Source organism: Esox lucius, chromosome 21 (assembly GCF_011004845.1).
Source record: "Esox lucius isolate fEsoLuc1 chromosome 21, fEsoLuc1.pri, whole genome shotgun sequence".
NCBI lineage: Eukaryota > Metazoa > Chordata > Actinopteri > Esociformes > Esocidae > Esox > Esox lucius.
The window spans coordinates 31,562,493-31,587,751 of NC_047589.1; the positions used below are offsets into that span (position 1 = coordinate 31,562,493).

At 43.3% G+C, this 25,259-nt stretch overlaps 3 protein-coding genes across 15 annotated transcripts in view; all 3 read right to left on the bottom strand.

Annotated features, from left to right (window-relative positions):
• oxsr1b (oxidative stress responsive kinase 1b) overlaps window positions 1–6,212 on the bottom strand; it is a 44,612-nt gene extending 38,400 nt beyond the window's left edge. For 8 of the 11 annotated variants that reach the window (XR_004575056.1, XR_004575060.1, XR_004575059.1 and 5 more), the window contains exon 1: window positions 5,991–6,211. Coding sequence is in view for 3 of the 11 variants with exons in the window: in XM_029116209.2 (XP_028972042.2) it covers window positions 5,991–6,060 (70 nt within the window). In the remaining 8 variants the exon portion in view is untranslated. Of the gene's footprint in view, window positions 1–5,990 lie in introns of all 11 variants that reach the window. The other 3 variants (XR_003777722.2, XM_029116211.2, XM_029116210.2) reach the window with 2 other exon arrangements.
• Window positions 6,213–8,800: 2,588 nt separating this feature from the next.
• On the bottom strand, window positions 8,801–13,745 carry myd88 (MYD88 innate immune signal transduction adaptor). Its single transcript, XM_010866698.5, has 5 exons — window positions 12,892–13,745; window positions 12,618–12,740; window positions 12,010–12,190; window positions 10,841–10,932; window positions 8,801–10,118 (listed from the first exon to the last, which is right to left on the bottom strand). The coding sequence occupies exons 1-5, from the start codon at window positions 13,202–13,204 to the stop codon at window positions 9,964–9,966; spliced, it is 864 nt and encodes a 287-aa protein (XP_010865000.2). The 5' UTR covers window positions 13,205–13,745; the 3' UTR covers window positions 8,801–9,963.
• Window positions 13,746–14,005: 260 nt separating this feature from the next.
• cry-dash (cryptochrome DASH) lies at window positions 14,006–24,539 on the bottom strand. 3 transcript variants are annotated; one of them, XM_029116212.2, is made up of 13 exons: window positions 24,378–24,539; window positions 23,146–23,318; window positions 22,714–22,807; window positions 22,428–22,558; window positions 21,591–21,834; window positions 20,650–20,723; window positions 18,997–19,086; window positions 18,219–18,298; window positions 18,077–18,136; window positions 17,821–17,978; window positions 15,934–16,053; window positions 14,909–15,085; window positions 14,006–14,519 (listed from the first exon to the last, which is right to left on the bottom strand). In XM_029116212.2, exons 1-13 carry the CDS (start codon window positions 24,438–24,440, stop codon window positions 14,412–14,414), a joined length of 1,572 nt encoding a protein of 523 aa, XP_028972045.1. In that variant the 5' UTR covers window positions 24,441–24,539; the 3' UTR covers window positions 14,006–14,411. The 3 variants fall into 3 exon arrangements, 2 of the variants coding, with proteins under 2 accessions (XP_028972045.1, XP_034145186.1); XR_003777723.2 differs by lacking the exon at window positions 14,006–14,519 and adding an exon at window positions 15,242–15,336 and having other exon boundaries at window positions 14,991–15,085; XM_034289295.1 differs by lacking the exons at window positions 23,146–23,318; window positions 24,378–24,539 and adding an exon at window positions 23,094–23,128.
• Between the last annotated feature and the right edge of the window lie 720 nt (window positions 24,540–25,259).

Here is a 25,259-nt window from a genome sequence, read left to right on the forward strand (position 1 = left end):
ATATGATCCCCCTTTCAGGCAGTGATCACATGAAGAACCAGGAAAATGATATGATCCCCCTTTCAGGCAGTGATCACATGAAGAACCAGGATGATGATATGATCCCCCTAACAGCCAGGGATCACATGAAAAACCAGGATGATAATATGATCCCCCTAACAGCCAGGAATCACATAACAGGATAATATGATCCCCCTAACAGCCAGGAAATCAATCACATTTATTTATAAAGCCCTTTTTACATCAGCAGTTGTCAAAGGTGCTTTTACAAAACACCCAACCTGAAACCCCAAGGAGCAAACAACAACAATATTGAAGAACAGTGGCTAGGAAAAACTCCCTAAGAGGGGCCAAAAGTTAGAAAATGTGTGATCATGTGAAAAAACTGGATGATAGGATCCTCATTACAGAAGATAAATGATCCCCCTTCTAGGCAGAGATCACATGAAGATTATATGAACCTCTGATAAACCAGGAGGATGAGGATATGACATATTGTCTGGTAATGTATGGTAAACGTCACTATTAAGCCCCCTCGCAACTTCTGAGTCAAATAAAAATGTTTTGCTGTTTAATAATTTTTTCAATGAAGCTGCTTGTTACATAAATGACACATATTATTGTAAGATTTGTCAATATTGAGTTATCAAAGCATATGTGTGGCATGTGCCTGGTGATCCCAGAAAACCTGGGTGATTTTGGTACCCTCAGAAGAGAATATTTTTGCATATTCCTACTCCTGTTTTGGTTAGTACTCATTTGTTATAACAATAAATCATTCGTGAATGACATTGATACAATAACTATCAATAAAGGCGACGATAACTACGTTTTTCATTAAGTGAAAAGACGAGAGAATCATGGAATCTACCAGAAATAATTAATAAACGTTGTTGCTATCAATAGATTCTAACGTAGGTCTTTCATATGAGAGACATTGTCGTTAACCACAACGCAACGGCAAGTTTCAGCAGGCGCTAGACTCCATTGAGGATTGTATTAAATAGGCTTACTAGTATCTACTAATTTCCTAGGATTAATCATAAGAATTGAGCAATTACGAGAGAGACTGAAGATGAATTATTCCATGCCAGAGACAGTCACAATATAACTGTATAAAGTTTCAGTTAAGGTTTAAGATATCGTAACTACATTGTTAAACCAGCAAATGTGTTTGTCTATTCTGACCCAAAACGCATGCACGGATGCATACTTCGAAAATCCACCAGAAACAGTCGCAATATAACCGTAAACTTTTTTATTTCAGGCTTACTATAATTTAGCCAGAGAAATTCTCATCTATACGGAAATAATTCATAATGCGTACATCGCTTTGCCTGCAAGGAGATACGAACTCGGGACATATAGTTCACAAGTCCGCTTCTCTAACCACTATGCTATTTAACAAGGGGTAGTCAGTCACTCAGTCACTCACTCAGTAAAAGATATTCTCTCTTTTTAGTCGGCTCAGCTTACGCGGTCCAGCAAAAAGGTATGAGAAGTGGATTTGGTGGTGACATTTACCCTCCTAGTAGCCTCACTATAAGAGTTGACAATTGGGAAGAAATACACAAATTCTATGGTTTGCCAGAAATCCTAGTTGGACGCAGGTCCAACATTAACACTGGCCGCACAAGGACCCGGGCCCCGCACAAGGACCCGGGCCCCGCACAAGGACCCGGGAAAATGTAAAAGACAGCAACAACACAACCAGAGAAAATGTCAGGGCAGTAATCTGAGCAATGCTTTTTCAGTGAAGTCACTTGACTGTCATGAAATCCCCTCTGCAGACCAGGAGAGGAAAGACAAATGTGGAAAGGAGGAGGCAAAGAGAGGAGAGGAACAGGAGAAGATAGAGTGAACAGTAATACATTAATCATAACTCCCATATTCCAACACTGTGACTGACTCTAACCTGGTCTGTTGATCATTATGACTGACTCTTTAACCTGGTCTGTTGATCATTATGACTGACTCTTTAACCTGGTCTGTTGATCATTATGACTGACTCTTTAACCTGGTCTGTTGACCATTATGACTGACTCTTTAACCTGGTCTGTTGATCACTATGACTGACTCTTTAACCTGGTCTGTTGACCATTATGACTGACTCTTTAACCTGGTCTGTTGACCATTATGACAGACTCTTTAACCTGGTCTGTTGACCATTATGACAGACTCTTTAACCTGGTCTGTTGATCACTATGACTGACTCTTTAACCTGGTCTGTTGATCATTATGACAGACTCTTTAACCTGGTCTGTTGACCATTATGACTCTTTAACCTGGTCTGTTGATCATTATGACAGACTCTTTAACCTGGTCTGTTGACCATTATGACTCTTTAAGCTGGTCTGTTGACCATTATGACTGACTCTTTAACCTGGTCTGTTGACCATTATGACAGACTCTTTAACCTGGTCTGTTGACCATTATGACTGACTCTTTAACCTGGTCTGTTGATCACTATGACTGACTCTTTAACCTGGTCTGTTGATCATTATGACAGACTCTTTAACCTGGTCTGTTGACCATTATGACTCTTTAACCTGGTCTGTTGATCATTATGACAGACTCTTTAACCTGGTCTGTTGACCATTATGACTGACTCTTTAACCTGGTCTGTTGATCATTATGACTGACTCTTTAACCTGGTCTGTTGATCATTATGACAGACTCTTTAACCTGGCCTACTGCTCACTGCCGATATAAGCCTGGTAAAACTAAATGAAGGCCTTAGTTCTTAGTTCTAGTGATATAAGCTATTCAAAATACTGTTTTTTTGACATTTAATTGTGTAAACAAAGTTAATGAATACTTGTCTATTTACATCCAGTCTAGGCTGAGACAGTCAGCCATACAGATACCTCACTAAGCTATAGCTAGCTAGTGCTGTAACATTACATTACCCAAAGAACAAATAAAAGATGAAACAGTAGCCTAACTGCCCTGTCCTGCCCAGTGTCTGTCATTAATGAGACAGCAGAGCTGAGCCCACACAAAGCCATCCGTTCACAGGACATTTAACATATTCATATTGGCTCCCTGTGGGAATTAAACCGACAACCTCTTGCTAACCTTAGATAACCCCAGACCGGATGTGATCACCACTACACCAGGTTACACAGGGTAGGGATCACTGGAACCCTAGTTGAGATCTGATGGACTCTGATGTTACACAACCAGGCAATCAGACGCCGGACCCACACCCACTCCCCATGCTAGACACCGATCCAGTCCCTCAGCCAGAAGGCCATCAAACCAACAGACCATCCAGCCAAACACTAACCCCACCACCCCACCCAACCAGCCAAACACTAACCCCACCGCCCCACCCAACCAGCCAAACACTAACCCCACCGCCCCACCCAACCAGCCAAACACTAACCCCACCACCCCACCCAACCAGCCAAACACTAACCCCACCGCCCCACCCAACCAGCCAAACACTAACCCCACCACCACACCCAACCAGCCAAACACTAACCCCACCGCCCCACCCAACCAGCCAAACACTAACCCCACCGCCCCACCCAACCAGCCAAACACTAACCCCACCGCCCCACCCAACCAGCCAAACACTAACCCCACCGCCCCACCCAACCAGCCAAACACTAACCCCACCTCCCCACCCAACCAACCAAACACCAAAGCACCCCTCCAACTAGGGATCCAACCAAACACTAACACCACCCCCCACCCACCCAATGAAACACTGACCAACTCCCCCAGCCAGCCACTCAATCACCCATCAAGCCAACCAACCAAACACTAACCCCACCCAACCAACTAAAACACACACCCCCAACCAACCAAACACTAACCCCACCCAACCAACTAAAACACACACCCCCAACCTACCAAACACTAACCCCACCCAACCAACTAAAACACACACCCCCAACCAACCAAACACTAACCCCACCCAACCAACCAAACACACACCCCCAACCAACCAAACACCAAAGCACCCCAGCAACCAGCAATCCAACCCCCCCCAGCCAGTCAAGGCCTATGTGTTGACAACCATCCCTTCTGTTAATCCACAACAGTGCACATTTATCACATCACAAACTGGTTCCTATTCAAAAGGAGCTTTCTGTTGGTATGCACACTAGGAAGCAGAGGGTTTTACCCTGTTGGGCCAACCTCCCAGCCTGGGGTATGTGGAAACCTCAGGTAAATATAAGGCTTACAAAAACACACCAAATGGTTGACTTGAAGACCGCAGAATGAAATCCGTCCTGACAACCTCCCTCCAAAGAGAAGCCCTCTACTGAGGGAAGATAAACCAGCAACTTTGCAACTTAAACTAGCCAGGTTCTGGAAAATAAAGAACTCTTGTTCTCCAGGACCAACAATGGCAAAATACATCCTATACCTTAAAGGGGCCAGGGGAGGAGGAAGAAAGGAAGTCTACCATTACTTCTGCTGTCCAGATGAAAAAGGTCTCCAATTACATAATGTCCAATACGCAATTAAAGATATGGAACATCTCGCTGGAACATCTGCTGAAGATAAACACATTCCCTTGTCAACAACCAGGAGGCCTCTGACCCACCAGGAGTTGCTAGTGGGCAGCGAGACAGGGCAGTGAGACAGGGCAGCCCTTCGAGCAGAAGGCTACAAACAGCAATGCTTTCAAACAGCACGCACAAGCTGACCAAGCAGAAAGGGGTACCCATCTATCCACTAACAGCTCAAGAGAGTCATCATAATGAACACTGTGTCAAAAAGGACTCGACAAGTAACCTAAACCGGTTAAAGGACAAACACTGCATCCCAATGTGGCAAGGCACACTCTTCCTGCATTTCTGCTAAGGACCTGGTTGACATCAGATGACATGTCAGATGCCATCCAAGCCCATTGCCAGATAAACCCCTGCTCCATTTAATCCCACCTAACAGGATTAAGAGGAGTGGTGCCAAAAACAATACACTGCTCTAGGAATCAACAGGGCTTTGAAACGTAATTGTCATTAAATCGGATGGAAAGTGTTATGGAAACCAACTAGTCTAATCTGCATGGTGAGAGAAGCTTCCCAAATTTTACAAATCAGATGGACTACAATCTGGCGTGGAGACATTTCCCAAGGATGCAAAAACGGATAGAATGATGTTCAGTGTTTGCAGACGGTGTTATCCAGAACATTTCACTGGGGGGCAATTAGATTATCTTGTTCAGGGGCAAGTCGGCCCTGAGATTTTGAAGAGCGACTGTTTGTCTCAACACTGATTACTAGCGTATCTGCGCCCCAATTCAAATAGCTAATTACCGACCTGATAACATTCCAGTACTAACGACCGACAACCTAAAACCGTCTGAATCTGCTGCTTTACACGTGTTGACTAATCACAGATGAACTGTCAGGATCGTAGGGTAATTACAGGACATAGCTAACTTTGCTAGCTGTAGATGCTTAAAATGTAATTCGAAAATTAGGAATAGCCCTGCTAACTATGTGTCCTATGATGCTGCAGTCTTTATAGGCCAACAACACTCATCGTATAGGCTACTCTCTCTTCAGTAACGTGATATAGAGCAACCTTAAAATATTTCACAGTGAATAAGTTAACTATCCAGGTAGCTGGTTAGCTAGTTATTTGGCAAATACACTCGAACCCCATTTTCTTTGAGAAGTAAGGTTGCACACTTTTGACAGAGAAGTGTTCCCAGCTTGGACTGCTGTACTACTGTAATGTGACAGCTAGCTAACTGAATAGCACAAAATGTTGCACCTTAAAATGTCTAACTTAACAGAATAGTTAACTAACTAGCTACTTAGTTAACTGTTAACAATTTTTTTTATTAAGTTAGGTATGGTAGCTAGCTAACGAGGCTATCTTTTCAAGTATGTTTCTCAGTGTCAGACATAGTAACCGTGGTTGTCGCCCTTTTGGTCATTAACAAGCGACCTCGCCGATTACACATCAGTTACTACTTCGCAGTCAGATTGATCAAAATTTCGTCTCCACAGTAATGCACATACCAATCACTTCCAATAGCTCATAATCATCCTTGTTGATAGACCATGGTTGGGAGCTCAGGTCCTCCGCCATGGCTGCAGAACGCGTTGGGACTGTGCTATCTGTCAAAGCTGTTGAATCCAGCGACTGGGGTGTTTTATGGGTTTGGTGGAAAATAACATACAAAGTAAATCCAGCAGGACCTGCTAGTACGGTACTTCCCCGCGAGCCAGCACTGCCTCTCCTGTCATTCCCGAAGTTTGCCACTTACACCACGCGCCCCGCCTACTGCATTCCTGCTGAGGGCGCCTGGAGATACACGGCGGACATTTTAAGTGTGGAAATTACAGCCCATAAGTGAGGCGAATATCTACTCCGGGCACTATTTCAGCGGATGGGACAAGTATATATTTATTGTAAAAACAGCAACTAAATCAAGACAATGTTAAACATTTTCTTTCGTTTCCAAAGTGTACCTCCATTGATAGCCACACAATAAATGGCGGCTTTGTGGTGTCAGAAAGAAGCCATCAAACGTAACTTCAAAAGCAGGATTTTGAACCAGAGATTTTTAGAAAGGAACATATCTTTTTAAATCAAGAGGCGCAGCGTCGTGAGACTTCCGGGGACGCTCTCGGCGCAGACTCCATGTACCAAAACCGTCCATCTACCCAATAGATGGTCGCACAAGTTTCAAAGCATGCGGTAGATAAAACACAACAGAGCCCACTCCAGCTACTTTGCTGTAGCGGTGCGAATTCCCTTGAAATGAATGACTCGATTATCTCTGCTTAACCCTTTAATGTTCTGCTCAACCATTTGGTAGAACACAGTTTGAGTCACGATATCTTATTGAAAACTGTGTTGAACTTAACTAAACCTGATTAAGCCACCTCCATCACTCGGTTTAGGTATGTTATGCAGAAATAATCCACTAGATGTCGCTGTGCTTTTCAATAGTATGCCTTTTCAGTTTGCCTCCTTACATGAAGTTAGAATGAAAAAAGGGACTCCAGAAATGAGGACTCTGTTTGATGGAATTTTAAAAGGTAAGCATATTTTGTTTGACATATTATAGTTACAGAGGTGTTACTTAACCGAATTATGTAACTTAATTGAAAAAATAAATTCTAATAAGGATTGAATAATTTTCTAAAAACATGCTCTACCAAATGGTTCGTTTGTCACTTTATGGTAAATGTAATAAAAATGTGCTATTTGCTACGAAAATAATAACTTCTGATCCTTCCATTGTTGTTAACGTGATACATTTAATGTTATTCCATAATATGTCCAGAATTCTATAAATATAATTTTTTTAATGCTTAAAAACATGCTCGATCTAACAATTACATTTTTTTGTTAGTTACTGATAATAGTGATACTAAGATAATACATTTAAAATGTTTATGGAAAAAAAAAACATTTACTGTTTTAATATCATATATTTAATGTATCAGTATTTTCAAAGTACTGTAAACATGCTAAATATCTAGACTATATGACATATGTTGGGATAGTAACACATTACTAGCATTATAATAGTACATGGTTTGTAACTGTGATCTTTCCTTTCTGTTTTATGGCGCCAGGCCACCACTTTTCTGGCCCTCACCAGAAAATCCTCAAGACACTGATGCTGATCTGAGCGATGACAAAATGGAGGATCCTGATTATCAGCCCATGCTAGCAGAAGTCACTGGGGACACTTCCTGCCTACTATCATCAGCATATGGGAGGCATTGATCTGTCGGACATGCTGGTACACATGTACAAGACCCCAGCCAGGTCAAGGCCATGGTACTTTCCCCTGTTCGGATACGTCCTTGACATGTGCATCTCAAATTCCCAGCTGGTATTCAAGAGGGACTGTGGCCCACAGCATGAGAAACCAATGCCTCTCAAAAGGTTCCACCTGGCAGTCACCCACAGTCTGGGGCAAGTCAACAAGCCAGCATCCAAAGTTGGCCGACCATCATCCTCCTCTCCACCACAGATGTCATTTCAGAAGAAACGCTACACCCCAAGACCCTCACAACCACAACCAGAGGTGCATTATAATAACTGCAGACATTTGCCACTTCACTGTGACAAGTCCAAAGGGTGTGTCGAGATGGAAGTGTCAGAAATGCAATGTTTTCCTATGTTTGAATGCAGACCAGCAGAAATAAAGTGGACCTTATGTCCAAAAAACACTTGTGCTGCTGCACCACCACACAGATGAGCAAGTCTGATTTATTTCTGCCAAAATGTTAGCATTTTATTTGGTGTTTTCAAAAGATTTTTGGTGAAGCAACATCTCAACCGTTTGGTAGAGGACTATATTTTAAAAACTGTGGGTCTGTAAAAAAGATTATTGTTGTCATTGCCCCAAGGGAATAAAAAAAGCATTTTTTTTCCCCATTGCTTTTTTGTTGGTGAGCACATTAAAGGGTTGAAGCAGTGACTACGGCCGACCTTGCAGACTTCAAATCATATTGTATCTTGAATTACGACTCATTTTTGAAGTCGATCAGTCAGCCAACAAGGAATGGCGATAAATCGCGGTTTTAATCTGTATGAAATACGTTTGTTTCATCTACATTCTTCTGCTTCGATCGCCGGTTTTGAGCTCATCGATGCCTCCAGTAAAGTGTCTTCCTGGCCCTGCAATGCCCCGATGGATAAGTGCCCGTTGCTCAAGTCATTAGTTGACCTTAGCTGATGTCATATAAAAATGTGTTTGTTTAGTGAGGGTATTCTCTAATAAAGGTTGTGCATGCGATGATTGGTCATTGACTACAATGCAATGATAGACCTTATTTTTGTAGATCAGTTCAGGATACAAGTTGTAAAAGAGGGATCTGCTACCACCGTGTGGTACTTTACTGTACACAAGTGTGACTGACAGTATAGTACTTGTAATGCCATTTAGGTAGCAACTAGCTATAAGCCTACTCAGCAGTATAATAATGGCGTTTTAAGAACAAATTAAGTACGAACAGATACAAAAATATGCAGTATGCGGGAGTAATGCAGTGTTTCAACATTTGAAATGTCCAGTTACATCTACGATAAAGTCACTTCTATCTAGCAGTATTATGACGTTTGAAATGTTGCCGTTACAACAATGACAACGATTAGATCATTGACAAATTTCATCTGAGAGGACAATATACACATGACCGAAGTGGTTGATGTGGAAACATAACAGCTGACTTCAGATAGCTAGTCATATTTACATGTTTTGTGCAGAAAACCATTTATAAAACTACAAATAATTGCTATCATGATCAAGCCGAAGCAGGAGGCGGAACTCTTCCACTAAGGGGACATGATGTCTCAAAATCAACTACAAAACAAACAGCGAAATGACTGATGTGTCGATGCATGTCGGACCTATGCAACATTCCTGACAGAAAAGAAATGCTAATATGAATGTAAACAGTCATTCGATCAGGTCGATACTTGGTCCATATGTGGGATAGGGTCAGAAGAAAAATATAACAGTACAAAATCAATGTATCAGTCATGACTCATAGTACCATAGAGCCCCCATCATAAGGAAAAAGGTGGGGGGGTACCGGATGAACTGTCTTCATTTTGAAGTTCCAGTGCTCTGCTTCTCCTGGAGACATCTTATGTGTTCAAAGAGGCAGGTAAAATACAGAACGGAAAAAAACCCGAAAACCAAACTCCCGTGGACTATCTGACAAAGTCGATAAGTTGGAAATCCTGTGTAGGTCTACAATTTCACTTATGAAACTCAGATAATGAACATGAAGCAGAACTTACTATCAGTCTTTGTGTTTGTAGTTGATACCCAAATGATTTAATATTTTCTGTGTTGTTAAAGAGAAAACTCACAGTTGACTACAATGCAAAAGAAAAATGTCTACGCGTGTTATAAAACCCTTGTATGTACACCCAACTTAAGCTCCTTTCTTTCTATTCATCCAGTAGAAGGGTAGGCCCCCTCTGGTGATTGGCTGGTGTTCATGTGACTGTGGGGTCCAATCAGGGCAGGGAGAGGGCCTTAGCCAGCCGAGCCCAGAACCAGGACTGTGTGCAGGGCCGTGTATAGTCACACACCGTCAAGAACCGCAGGATGCTGGGAAAAGGCTTCTTCATAGACTTATATATCACAGGGATCAGCCGCTTGCTCCGAGCCCCTGGGAAGCACGAGGAGAGGGCTGAATGTCATCTACATTTTAATAGTAAAACCATCATTTATTGATCTAAACGTGCTTCAATAGCAGAAAAACAAACAATGAATCTCTACAGTTTAACCACGACAGATCTGGCCAGGTTGTCATTCAAAATGCAAATGAGTTTAGACATGAATTAGACCTACTTGGTTAAGTAAGGGTGAAACACAGGCCATAGATACAATCAGCCATGATCTTCTCATTTAAAAAAACGTATGATCGCTCAAACATTTCAACGCACTCAGTTGAGCACCAGAAAGATCAGAACCAGCTCATTGGCTTTTGCATCATGATCTGACTGTTAGGTGCCACATATCATTCAAGGGTACAGTTATAACATAATAAAAGGAAAGTTCAATTTATGTAAACAGGTTTCACTTTAAAATGAGGGACAGATTAATCACTAACAGCACAAAATAATCTTCCAAAATAACTTGCCCTTTAAAATAATAGCAACTTTATTAAAATGGAGCCAGTTTCGGATTGCACTTTCTTTAATAAAAACGCTTTTAAAAAGCGGATACTTTTTCAAGTATCCGCCCCTGATGGGGACATGGCTGATTCAATCAGATTTTACCAGGAGAGAGAATTGCCAAGAAAATGCTTACCAGAACAGAGAATGACCAGGACTGATCATTACCAGGACAAAGGCTTACCGGTACTGAGATCTACCAAGAAAGACTTACCAGGACTGAGACTGAGTGCAAATTTGGTCTGGAAGTCACAAGCATCACTGTCCAGGTACTCATCAGAGATCACCACCACCATTCGCTTACACCTGCAGAGCAGCCACAACAAATCCTGTCATCAGAGTTAGCATGTTTCTGCATAAATGTGTTTCCCAACAACCGAATGCCTTCCTGAAGACAAATAACATTTATGAAATGCTCCAGTCCCGTTTCAGATCCCATCATAGTACCGAGACTGCACTCGTGAAGGAAACAAATGACCTTCTAATGGCCTCAGACAAAGGTTCCGCATCCGTCCTGTTGCTTCTTGATCTTAGTGCTGCTTTTGACACTATTGATCACTCCCTTCTCTTAGAGAGACTGGAAACCCATATTGGGCTACGTGGACATGTTCTAGCCTGGTTTAAATCTTATTTATCTGAAAGATATCAGTTTGTTAATGTGGATGGCATATCCTCTGACAAGTCAGAGACCCCCCCGTCTCAGTTCCAAGGTCTTACGCTGCTATACTATTGTGCTGGGGGATTGGGTCAGTTCTCCTTCTCCACTATAAATCATTGTTGTTATGAGGAATGCACTTTCTGAATTTTCCCAGTCACCTCCTGTTTTAAACTTTAGGAGGACATGAGGTCCTGGTCCTCACCTGTGGAGAACCTGGTTTGGGGGGCCCATTGCTGTCCCTGTCCATCTGGTCATACTTCTGACCTAGTCTAAATTTAAATAGACTCTGGATTTAGCCCAGAGAAATGTATTTATTATTTATTCCAATTGGACTCTTAATATCTCACCCGGCACAGCCAGAAGAGGACTGGTCACCCCTCTGAGCCTGGGTCCTCTCTAGGTTTCTTCCTAAAATTCGACCTTCTTAGGGAGTTTTTCCTAGCCACTGAAATTCAACACTACTGTTGTTTGCTCCTTGGGGTTTAAGGCCGGGTGTTTTGTAAAAGCACTTTGTGACAACTGTTGTTGTAAAAAGGGCTTTATAAATAAATTTGATTGATTGATACTTCAGTAAAGCAGCTTGTGAAATCAGCTAATAACATGCTAATAACAGAACTATGACCTATAAAAGCTCAAACAGAACCGAACCAATAACTCTCAGGGAATCTCTAAGACGCAACCATTATCTAAGGGAGCAGGATGGGATCTAACACAATGCAACTTGCCTCATCTCGATGAGCTCGCTGGTGATGGTCCACACACAGGAGCCAGGCAAGACGTTACGCTCGAAAATGCACAGCTTCAGCCTGCAGTCCTTCTGCTCCAGCTGCTGGATCATTTCCCGGACAAAGTCAAAGTCACTCTGACAGTAGCAGATGAACGCATCAAACAGCTCTGGTTTGCCCCCTGGAAACCAACAGAGAAGAGGCTGGGCTTTTGGTTGCCATGCTAGTTGAGGTGTCCAAATTACCTGACGGCTTTACCCAAATGTCAATGTTTCTTTTTTGTACATATTTTACGAGAAACGTCTAACAGAATCTCCCTAAAGATAAAAACAATGAATAACAGAAGTACATTTTCACAGAGTTACAAGGATTGTTCAAACATATCAGCAAGTGTTCTACACTGAGAACTGCAGGCGTTGAAAGAATGACTGAAAGCGCTGATTCTATAACAGCAGCTGTAACATTTGACTCTGGATCAGCTGTAAGTCCTGACTGTGGACCAGTAGTGAGGTGACAAGCTGTAAGTCCTGACTGTGGACCAGTATTGTAAAGTGGACTAGTTGAAAAGTGTGCTGACCAGCCTGTAATGTGCTGAGAGCTCTACATACCTTCTGGGTCATCCTCCAGTGTGATAGCGTGCCTCTCAGAGGTTCTGGGAATACAGCTGGTCACCTCCGGAACCTGGATAGGAGGCTCTTTCTGCCTCTCCAAGTAAAGCCTACAGTCCTCCTCTACAAACACACACACACACACACACACGTCAATAATGTTTATAATGTCATAAGACGAACTTCAGGTAACGGTTACTTCTCATGTGATACATTGCAATGGGACGGCGGTAATTGTTTATCGACAAAAAACAAGAGTTGACAGATCATATACCAATTAAATTTCGAAGGTCCTCCACAACATCTTTTCTTTGGACGTCGTCCAGAATTGAAAGCAATTTTCCAACAGTCGCTTCTGAAGAACGTGATTGCCAGTCTTCTAGAATCTTCCGCGTTGGGTTCTGACAATCCTCATAATTCTTGATCTCTAAATAAGAAAAGCCCATGTTCTCGGCGACAGACATCCAGTCCGAGGCAACAGTGTTTCGCGGATTTAGGAAAAGTCCTAATCTTTTTCTTACGTTGAAATTTAGCGCTATCAATGGAATACTCCGCATGTCTAAGGTAGACTTGGACGAAGCTGACATTTTCAATAAGGCGGTTGGGTAACTAATTTCCTTGTGAATGCGCAAAGAAAACAATCTAACTAAAATACATTTTTGTTGTTATTCAATCCACCGTAAAGAAGTCCAAACTAGAACACCTGTTGTCGAGTTTCTGAGGCTTTGGTTTTGTTCTTGAGTCAATTTACTGGAAATAGTGAATTGTACTGACGATTGACCAAAGTTGAGGGGGGAGGAGCGGACAGAAAATGAGGAAACGATGGATCAGGAAGACGTGCCTTCACCATACTTAGGGGACGGACCAAAATATCTAATATTTAACTTTCCCCAAATAATGGAAATATTGTTGTGGTTGATATATATACATACACAATTATTATAGATAGTACATGAATTACATCACATTTTCTGCTCCACTGCTATTAGTCGTATGTTTTCACTGTTCCGTTTTGCATTGTTTGAATGAGTGCACTCAGGGTTGCCAGACTATCCTGAAAATCTACTGCGCCATCACCCGCGGACTCCACAAAAAAAACAAAAACGACCCGCACACAAACCGACCCGCACACGCTCTTTTTTGCACGCACACTGTCATTAAAAGTTGTCCAATTGAGCAGGAAACCTCCCCATCTGGCAACACTGAAGGCACTAACTATACAGTTTTACAATAGGGTGATTTAGATCGGTGAACTAATGACCAGGTTTCTCTTCCCAGTTGACATGCGGAACTAATGGTCGGCCGTCCTTCTTCCTCCTTGATAGTGAACATTTCACGACAAGCATTATGATACTTAAGTAAGATTTTAAGTAAACCCTTAAGCAGGCTGTGGTATAAAGTGATTTAATAAGGCTCTTGTAAGAGCATACTAAAAAAGGCAATGCACTCAAAAAACAGTTGCATTATGAAACATAATACAAATATTGCACGTTATTGTAAAACAAATGTTTCAGGAGCAGTGTTGTGTGCATTCACAGGTCAACCACCATCCACAACACACTGAAACAGACAACATTTTTGTCATTAAATGCCTAGTCCTGATGACCTCGCAGCAAAAATGTCCCCTCTACGCTTTTGTAACCAGGTCCACCTTCTTGTGTTCACTCAGAAATAACTGATCTCTGAAACTCAAAATAGAAATCAAAAGATTCATCCATCCTGGCTCAGTGACCCGGCAGGAATGGGTCAAACCCATTTTATTCATATTTTTATCTTTGCAGTCAGTCAACTCTGTTAGAAGTTCTTGCTCTTGGAGAAGTAGAAGTCTATTCCTCGGTCCTTGTGCTGTTTCGGGGTGTGTGATGGGCCTTTCCTTCCCCTGGCAGAGGCCCCGGCACCAGACTGCAAGAAAGAATTATGATCTTTGCATTTTATTTCTCACTCTTTTCTAGTGCTGACTTAAAAGCTGCTTCATTGAACAAGGTGTACACACTACTACTGAACTGCCGAAAATTACTCAAATGTAAAATGAAATAAATTATGCTCTTGAATATTTTCTTTAATAAAAAAAAAAGATTTTAAACCACACAGGTTAAGTACCACACAAGTGAATTTCATTCTGATATTCTTTGTATGACCAGTTGGTTCCTTTAGATGTAATATATGTATTAACTGGTGAAAATATATTTTTGTGATTTTGACCAGCATACAACACTTCCTGATATACTCCACTTCCTGATCTACCACACTTCCCCTTTCTGAGAAAAGTTAACATCTTTAACCACACCAACCAGTTTCCTGTTGACATGGCGACTCCATTCTGGCGCCATCACGATGGGGGAGGGGTAGGTCTCCTCAAGGGTTAACTGTGAGTGAGACAGGGAGGAGGAGCTAAGAGTCCAGGGCGTGTGAACGTCTCCCCCTCGGATCCCCTGGAGCTCAGGAACCCACTGTCTCACGTATTCCCCCTACATACAGAGGAACATTTACAGACACCTGACGCACCATTATCATCATCAACATTATAAGATAATGCATCTATGAAGAAACTCTATGAAGAAACTAGCTGTAGTGACTGTGGTGTTTTTTAGGGATTCAATTATAAGAAAATGATTGGCCCATACCGATAGCCAGTATTCATATACCACAGGGCTGGCCAACCCTGTTCCTGGAGAGCCACAGTCCTGTAGGTTCTCTCTCCAACTCTTATTCAGCACACCTGATTTTAATTAGTAGTTGGATGAAAAGCAGACTCAGGTTAGTCACAAATGAGGCTAAAGAGAAAACCTACAGGACTGTGGCTCTCCAGGAACAGGGTTGGCCAGCCCTGACATACCATAATCGTACAAGATCGATATAGGTATCCATGTTTTGTCATTTCTGTACCGGTGTACCCTGGCAGAAATATATTTAAAACACTGCTTTATCTTTATCTTATCTGCAAGTTATCTTTCTGTGTGTTTATAACAATAGACTCACAAATATAAGTCTGATAATGAATGGAAAATGTATCAGTTTTATGATAATTAATACACATTCTCTTTTTGCAATTGTGCATTATACAAAGCCTGGACATAAATTTACATAAATCATGATTTAGTCTTCAACAAAACCACAACAGAGAAACAATAATGACAATAAAAAGACAATAGGACACATGACAAAAAAATGACTGGATCCTATTGGACGTCTATTCAGACAAAAGCACAATCGGTCTGATTGGTCCCTATTCTTTTTATGGCATGCTATTCCGCCCTTCATAAAGCTGTAACTGTTAGTGTAAAGAGGGAAAAGTATTGCTTGTATTAAAACGTACATTGTTGTCATAGTCGAGCCCCTGTTTGATCATGTTGAACTTTCGGTTTTCTCGTGGGTCATTTCCTATCCCGGCAGAGTACAGCCAGTTGCCATAGTTACTGCTCACGTCATGGTCCACCTGGAGGAAAATACCATGACAACATGGTAACAACTTGGTTTGACCTCTGGTTATAACATTTCATTTCAAACTGCATGCTGTGCTATTCAAATAGCAATGTGTATCATTTGCTTAGTCTTAGATTTCTCATCATGGTTTTCATCCAATCTTTCCCCGATCCCCAATAAAATAAAATAAATAAAGCAACAGCACAGGGAAGCAAGGACTCACAACGGAACGAATTGGAACGACCGAAGGTGGTACGATAATAATTATAATAATGCATTATATTTATACAGCGCTTTTCAAGGACCCAAAGAACATGGAACAGAAACAAACAAAAAAATACCATGAGAAACTCAAACAAAACTAAGAGAAGGGATTGGGCATGGCTAATGGTAGGCGATTTTGAACAGATGAGTCTTGAGGCGTTGCTGGAAGATGGGGACAGTCTCAGAGTCACGGTTTTGAGGAGAGAGTTCCAGAGCCTGGGAGCAACCATTGAGAATGCCCTGTCAACAAAGCCTTTGAGCTTGGACTTGGGTATTAGGATGTGGCCTGCAGTACTGGAACGGAGTGTGTGTGTTAGTTGATATGGAAGAAGGTTGGAGAGATAGGCTGGGGTGATATTGTTTAGGGCTTTATATGTCACCATGAGGATCTTGTAGTCAATGCTTTGGGAGATAGGAAGCCAATGTAACTCACAGAGGATAGGGCTGATATGCTGCCGGGACTGAGTGATTAGTCTGGCCACAGAGTTTTGAACCATTTGGAGCTTATGTAGGTAAGTAGGGCGTTGCAGTAGTCAAGACGGGAGGTTATGAACGCATGTATTAGGGTTTCAGCAACAGGACGGAGGAGAGGGAAAGTCTGAGTTTGGCAATTTTGCAGAAGTGAACAATTAAAAAATGTGCAGTTTGTTTAATGTGCTGATCAAAGGAGAATCCATTCCAGAATGATGCCAACGATGCCACTGACTCAATAGAAAAACTAAGTGCTGAAACCGAGACGTTGCCAGCAGAACATATAGCAACACGAAATTACTTCAGTATTCTCTGAGATCCTTCTATTAAAGGTAAATAGTATTGACTTAATACTTATTTAATTAAATAATGAATACACTGGCTTACAGTTGCAGTGTCACGAGTGTAGGTGGAGAAGGAGCCGGTCGCAGGAGTTTGAGGAAGAAATTAGTTTTATTACTCAAGTTCAAACAGCGTAGTACAAACAAACTGAGCATAGGGTTATTGTTTATTTTATTTTACTACCAGAAAAATATTGCATTTAATTTTTCGTAACTGGAAAACCAAATCGCATTGATAGTTTACTCCTCCCTCCCCATCTGAGCCCGTCCTTAAATCCTTGGTACAGAATGTATAGTGGAAACAGGAAAGTCTAGAGCCAACATTAGCATAAATCACCAGTGAAGCCCTGGTACCGGGGTAAAGCACCAGTGGAAATGTGGCATTGGACTCTTAAACTCTAACCAGCCTATATTAACCTCAGGTTATGTAGGGGTAGCTGTCTACTAGGGGTCAACTAAGTTTACTGGTTGCCTAGGAGTTATTTAGGGTTACAGGCTGACTAGGGGTCAACTAAGGTTACTGGTTGCCTAGGAGTTATTTAGGGTTACAGGCTGACAAGGGGTCAACTAGGGTTACAGGCTGACTAGGAGTTATCTAGTGTTACAGGTTGACTAGGAGTTATCTATGGTTTCAAGTTAACTATGGGTTATCTAGTGTTACAGGTTAACTAGGGATTGACCAGGGGTTTTGGATTCTGTCTCACCAGCAGGTACTGGAACCACTCGGCACCCATCCTCCAGTCCAGTCCCAGGTCCTTGGTGAGGAAACTGGCTACATTCTGGCGCCCCCTGTTGGACATAAACCCAGTCAGCGCCAGCTCCCGCATGTTGGCGTCAACGAACGGCACGCCGGTACGCCCCTCTATGGTGACATGAGATAGAACATTGTAATGATGTCCACCCCATGTAAACAACACACATTGTATTGATCATATATTTGACACTTATGTCCTCCCCTACCTTTCCACGCATTGAACAGCTTCATGTCAGTCTTCCATGGGATGGACTTGTCCTGAAGGCCTGGAGGGAATGTATAACAGACTGTGTGATAAGGTAACACGTCCTATGAAGACAACTCATTGAAAAGATTTTCTAACCTCACCTTTGATGTCAAACATTCTGTCTCCATACTTTGCTCCCACAAACTTGAAATAGTCTCTCCACAGTAGCTCAAATATCACCCTGTTGGAAATCACCTGTTAACCACGTCCAAAACATTGAGACACGTCCATAACAGTCAGCCCCGTCCATAACAGTCAGCCCCGTCCATAACAGTCAGCCACGTCCATAACAGTCAGCCCCGTCCATAACAGTCAGCCCCGTCCATAACAGTCAGCCCCGTCCATAACAGTCAGCCCCGTCCATTACAGTCAGCCACGTCCATTACAGTCAGCCACGTCCATTACAGTCATCCACGTCCATTACAGTCATCCACGTCTATTACAGTCATCCACGTCTATTACAATCAGCCACGTCCATTACAGTCATCCACGTCCATTACAATCAGCCACGTCCATTACAATCAGCCACGTCCATTACAGTCATCCACGTCCATTACAATCAGCCACGTCCATTACAATCAGCCACGTCCATTACAATCAGCCACGTCCATTACAATCAGCCACGTCTATTACAATCAGCCACGTCTATTACAGTCAACCACGTCTATTACAGTCAGCCACGTCTATTACAGTCAGCCACGTCTATTACAGTCAGCCACGTTTATTTCAGTCAGCCACGTCCATAACAGTCAGCCAAGTCCATAACAGTCAGCCAAGTCCATAACAGTCAGCCACGTCTATAACAGTCAGCCACGTCTATAACAGTCAGCCACGTCCATAACACTTTAATATAACTTTGTTAGACCAAGTAAAGCTTACCAGTAAGTGTTCTGACTGGCTGTTCGTTCACTTTCATATTTCTTGATCTGTTGGTAAATATACCTGGGAGAGATACAGCCCAAAGCCAGCCTGCAGGATGAGACAAAGTTATACAGACACACTGTAGGCTCCAGACCCACAGCACAGCACTGTAGGCTCCATATATATATATATATATATATATATATATGAGAGAGAGAGAAAAAAATCTGGGACACAGTAACAGATAATAAAACTCTAATGGTGGAGTGGTCAGAAGGAAGCCTCTCCAATGTAAAAAGCAGGGTTATATCTGGCAAATGGTACCGCTCATCACTGAACTTTTACTGTGAAGCATTGTGGTGGGAGCATCACACTACGGGAATGCTTCGCAGTAGCAGGGACAAGGAGACTGGTCAAGACTGAGGGAAGGATGAACAGACCAAATTACAGAGAAGTCCTTGAAGAGAATCCAGATCCAGAAAGCACAGGACATCAGATTGAGGTGAAAATAAATATTTTAGCTCAACAACAACCTAAGGGGTAGGGGAGGTGTCAGTGTAGGGGAGGCGTCAGTGTATGGGAGGCGTCAGTGTATGGGAGGAGTCAGTGTAGGGGAGGTGTCAGTGTAGCGGAGCTGTCAGTGTAGCGGAGGCGTCAGTGTAGCGGAGGCGTCAGTGTAGGGGAGGCGTCAGTGTAGGGGAGGCGTCAGTGTAGGGGAGGTGTCAGTGTAGGGGAGGCGTCAGTGTAGGGGAGGTGTCAGTGTAGGGGAGGTGTCAGTGTAGGGGAGGCGTCAGTGTATGGGAGGAGTCAGTGTAGGGGAGGTGTCAGTGTAGCGGAGGCGTCAGTGTAGCGGAGGCGTCAGTGTAGGGGAGGCGTCAGTGTAGGGGAGGCGTCAGTGTAGGGGAGGCGTCAGTGTAGGGGAGGTGTCAGTGTAGCGGAGCAGTCAGTGTAGAGGAGGAGTCAGTGTAGGGGAGGCGTCAGTGTAGGGGAGGCGTCAGTGTAGGGGAGGCGTCAGTGTAGGGGAGGTCTCAGGGTGGGGGAGGTCTCAGGGTGGGGGAGGCGTCAGTGTAGGGGAGGCGTCAGTGTAGGGGAGGCGTCAGTGTAGGGGAGGCGTCAGTGTAGGGGAGGAGTCAGTGTAGGGGAGGTGTCAGTGTAGCGGAGCTGTCAGTGTAGCGGAGCTGTCAGTGTAGAGGAGGAGTCAGTGTAGGGGAGGCGTCAGTGTAGGGGAGGCGTCAGTGTAGGGGAGGCGTCAGTGTAGGGGAGGTCTCAGGGTGGGGGAGGTCTCAGGGTGGGGGAGGTCTCAGGGTGGGGGAGGCGTCAGTGTAGGGGAGGCGTCAGTGTAGGGGAGGTGTCAGTGTAGGGGAGGCGTCAGTGTAGGGGAGGCGTCAGTGTAGGGGAGGCGTCAGGGTAGGGGAGGCGTCAGGGTAGGGGAGGCGTCAGTGTAGCGGAGCTGTCAGGGTAGAGGAGGAGTCAGTGTAGCGGAGCTGTCAGTGTAGCGGAGCTGTCAGTGTAGAGGAGGAGTCAGTGTAGAGGAGGAGTCAGTGTAGGGGAGGTGTTAGTGTAGGGGAGGTGTCAGTGTAGAGGAGGAGTCAGTGTAGGGGAGGTGTCAGTGTCGGGGGGGGTATTCTTGCAGCACCAGGGAAGGTGGGGTTAATGGGGACTGTTACTCACCAAGCAGAAAACTTGGTGGAATAGTCTGGTCCTATCAGGCCATTACGAGTCTCTTTGTAGGTGGCAACAGCATCCTGCACAACAAACACACCAGTATTAAAACAGACAGCAGAGACAGTATATCTGCTTTAACATCGTTAATGTGTTGTGAACCTTCATAATGCCTGCAGGTTAGCGGTGGATTACTAAACAGAATACAATCCTTAAATGGAGATAAGAACTAAAATAACGCGTTGTAACAAATTATATGATACATGACGTATCATACAGGACGTATTATACGGGACGTATCATACAGGACGTACCATACAGGACGTATCATACAGGACGTATCATACAGGACGTACCATTCAGGACGTACCATACACGACATATCATAGACTATGCTTCATAGAGGATGTGCCATACAAAAAGTACCATACACAATGTATCATACAGGACGTATCATTCAAGATGTAACATACACAACGTATCATACAGGATCTATCATACAGGATCTATCATACACAACGTATCATACAGGATGTACCATACACGACGTATCATACAGGACGTACCATACACGACGTATCATACAGGACGTACCATACACGACGTACCATACACGACGTACCATACACGACGTACCATACACGACGTACCATACACGACGTACCATACACGACGTACCATACACGACGTACCATACACGACGTACCATACACAACGTACCATACACGACGTACCATACACAACGTACCATACACAACGTACCATACACAACGTACCATACACGACGTATCATACACGACGTATCATACACAACGTACCATACACAACGTACCATACACGACGTATCATACACGACGTATCATACACGACGTATCATACCAGATGTACGAGATCCAGAGTAGATACATTCTACCAAGACAAATGTACCAACTGTCTGCTACGTGACTCACAGTGTCCCAGAAGTAGTGCTGTAGCCGGGCCAGGGCCTGGCTCTCCCCCCCGCTGAAGGGGAAGGCGGAGCGAGGATCCCTTACTGCTTCTGTCTGGGCCAGCTCCTCTGGGGAGGGGATGGGCCCTTCGTCCAGCCCCGACCCAGGAGGGAGAGGCTTCAGCTGGCCTGGGGTGGGCAGTACTGGCCTTACCCGACCCTTGCTCTCCACAGCCATCCTGAACTGGGTGTACACATCAGGTAGCCTATCACAGGAGAGGATTACAGTAGGGCTACAGGTCAGTCAGCCTATCACAGGAGAGGATTACAGTAGGGCTACAGGTCAGGCAGCCTATCACAGGAGAGGATTACAGTAGGGCTACAGGTCAGGCAGCCTATCACAGGAGAGGATTACAGTAGGGCTACAGGTCAGGCAGCCTATCACAGGAGAGGATTATAGTACGGCTACAGGTCAGGCAGCCTATCACAGGAGGACATATTATACGTCTGCCTTAATAAATGTCTCAGAAAATATACAGTACTGTGCAAATGACTAAGGCACCTGAAACTTGAACTAAAGTAATTCATTTGAATATGGGTGTGTATTTGTAAAAAATATTTATTTCATTCATGTATTCATGTATAATACATTGGTTTTTTATATTAAAACAATTCCCAAATAAATGGCTATAGTTTGTCTTTTAGGTGCCTAAGGCTTTTGCACAGTACTGTACAGCTGTGGATAGATACTCTGCAAGACAGCACACGTTCCAGACACAGAGAGACAACCCTGAACCCTCCAATCAGAGGAATGACAAGGGAGTTAACAACAACACCTTACTCCTGACCCTTTTCTAACCTGGATAGGTGGTTGAATGGGAGGTCGTCTCTATGGTACAACGTTGACCCCCAACAGGTGTAAACCTTCACTTTCATCTGAGAACATACATCCCTCACACCTCTCTCTACCTTCTGGTCTTCTGGTGCCACCTGCAGGAGAGAATAACACACACAATGTCTCTAGATTTACTCTAGTCCAAACCTTAACTCATTGGAGATTTTCCCACAATCTGGCCCTTAATCTGCTACAGTTGAATACTAGGGTGGAAAGGTGTTGACTGTTATTGTTATAATGTTATTCACACCTCTTCATGAAAGGCCACAGCGCTGACAGAACCCAGTTGTTTAATGAGGTCTCCAACCACCTCTTCTGGCCGACCTCGCCTGACCACCAGGTTGCTAGAAGAACACACATAACACCCACCAAACACACACACACACACACACACACACACACACGCCTATGTCAGCATTGTAGCATAGCACCATCCTGCATCCTATGTAGTGGTTTGGTAATGTCCCTGGCTGACACAACAGACCAGAACACAGAGGGATGACGTCTCTGTTAATATATCACTAATAGACCTGTTACTATCACAGTTTATTACAGACCTGTTATTAATACTATGCAATACAGTCCTGGTATTATCACAGCTTGTCTAGAGATTAACAAGAGGAGCTAAACCTGCAGTTTTGAAAGAGCATCTAAAACAACCCCACAGCACAGCTTCCCACACCTGCCCCTGGACAACAGACTGGCCCTAACGTCTTGGATGCTGTCCAGCAGGAACCGCAGGCGGAAGGGGCCAGTACAAGGTAGGTTGTAGTTGGCTGTCCCAAGGTGATGACGAGGGTCAAAACAGTACAGGGGCACGACATAGTCTGCTGTTCTCTGGGTCCAGTGCAACACCTGGTCAACAGACACAGAGTGGGGACAACAGACACGGTGTGGGGACAACAGACACGGTGTGGGGACAACAGACACAGTGTGGGGACAACAGACACAGTGTGGGGACAACAGACACAGAGTGGGGACAACAGACACAGGGTGGGGACAACAGACACAGGGTGGACAACAGACACAGAGTGGGGACAACAGACACAGAGTGGGGACAACAGACACAGAGTGGGGACAACAGCAAATTCATTACACAGTAATTCTGGCGTGGATCAATAAATATTGTTTGTAGGGCAACTTTACAATCCCTATCAATGTCTGCCTGAAAGTCTAACACTGATTTTTTATAACTAATCCAAGAGGGCCCAAAAACGGTTCTTTCCAGTGGGAGGCTAGTGAAGCAGTGGGCAGAACCTAGAGAAGGAAGTGGGCTGATCCAAAGAATGCTAGGTAGTGATGCTTCCCTAGCATGGAAGAACAACAACGGAGAAGAGGACACAAAAAAGTAAAGACTGTTTAAGCAAAAAGTGCTTCTCCAAAAGAAATATCGATTATACTAGGCGATCGCATGTGGATATTAGCAAAGCGTAATCGAATCAAACGGTTGCGAATGTGTCCAGCGCAGGTCATTAAATCAAGGCACTTCAAAATAAACTTTTTTACATAAGTTCGAACGTGTGTGGTTGTTATAATCACGTGATTGTAGTAATGTCAATTGCAGCTATTTAAGACATTGTCTTAAACCTAGGTTTTACATTTAGACTTAGAGAAAATAAACAACCAAGGAAGAATTGTGTCTATATATTCCCATTGACTGTCTGGTCAGTCGTCTGCTTCACTAGCGTTCCGGTTGAGTCGCAACATTGAACCTCCGGGATTAAATCCCAGTACACATTCTTATATTCGGGATGAATAACTTGAAATAAAATGATCTTAAAGAAAGCATAAAAAACATGTTGTAGGTGTGAGGATGAAATGCAACTTCACAACACGCGAGGCATGGCGTGAAAGGGACAAATGTTTTGAATCGTTTTAAACCACCAGACAACAGATCCGATAAAAAGAACATACCTCATTATCGTGAAGACGCAAGTCATTTCTTAACAAATATATGATTGTCCGTGAGGTAGACATGTTTTAGATAAACCAGCTTACGATAGAAACAATTAAATCGTAAGCCGTCGTGTTGAGTGCAACGTACGCGCTATGTGATTATGTAGCCGAAGCCGACGTAAGCTGGCAACAACAGTTGAGAAACATAGTGGTTCCTATTTCTACTAGTTCGCTATAAAAGTATCTCGTTTAAAGTATTTAAAAATAACAATAACAAATGTTTTAGACTAGGCTTAATCCGTGTGAAACTGGCCCTACTGTACAGCCTAGGCTTAAGAATGTTTGCCCAACTTTATCAACTTACTCAGTGACAGCCACGTAATACAATTGTGAAGAGTTTACACAATTATTAGGCTCCTAAGTCTTTTTATAGGTCTTTAAATAGCTAGCCTCTATAAGGATTTGGCTTTTTTGAATATTGGAGATATTTAACTTAAGCTTAAGACCACATAACGTCAGGTATCAGCTTACTCTTTGAAACGTTCAAACTCTTTTTTGTATTTTCCAGTCGAAATGTATAATTTTTCAAGTGTACAAGAAAAAGTTGATTACTGGATATGACCCGCTTTTATTTTGAAGGCAAAACCAGGAGAAGCTAGGAAGCTATTGTGGTTTACTCATGCTTACTCCAGGCCCTCACGCAGGTTACCAGGTTTTGTAACACCAAGCAGGACCCTGTTACAAAACAAGCCTTATGACAGGTTATGTAACTTTGTTCTCAACAAACCTATAGATGAGTTTATGTATTGATAAAAACGAATTGGTAGGACTAGCAAATGTCTATTCAACTGAAATAAGTATTTCAAAATGGTTCGTTTTGAAGTGATTTTACAATTAAAA

Coding starts and splice junctions, on each gene's coding strand:
- myd88 (XM_010866698.5), bottom strand. CDS start 13,204: ATGTCAGCTTCGTCCAAGTCTACCTTAGACATGCGGAGTATTCCATTG. Junction 12,741..12,891: donor GGACCTTCGAAATTTAATTG/GTATATGATCTG, acceptor GTGTGTTTGTAG/AGGAGGACTGTAGGCTTTAC. Junction 10,933..12,009: donor AGCGAGCTCATCGAGATGAG/GCAAGTTGCATT, acceptor GCTGCTCTGCAG/GTGTAAGCGAATGGTGGTGG.
- cry-dash (XM_029116212.2), bottom strand. CDS start 24,440: ATGTCTACCTCACGGACAATCATATATTTGTTAAGAAATGACTTGCGT. Junction 21,835..22,427: donor CCATTCAACCACCTATCCAG/GTTAGAAAAGGG, acceptor CTCCTGTGATAG/GCTACCTGATGTGTACACCC. Junction 20,724..21,590: donor AGCACTACTTCTGGGACACT/GTGAGTCACGTA, acceptor TTTGTTGTGCAG/GATGCTGTTGCCACCTACAA.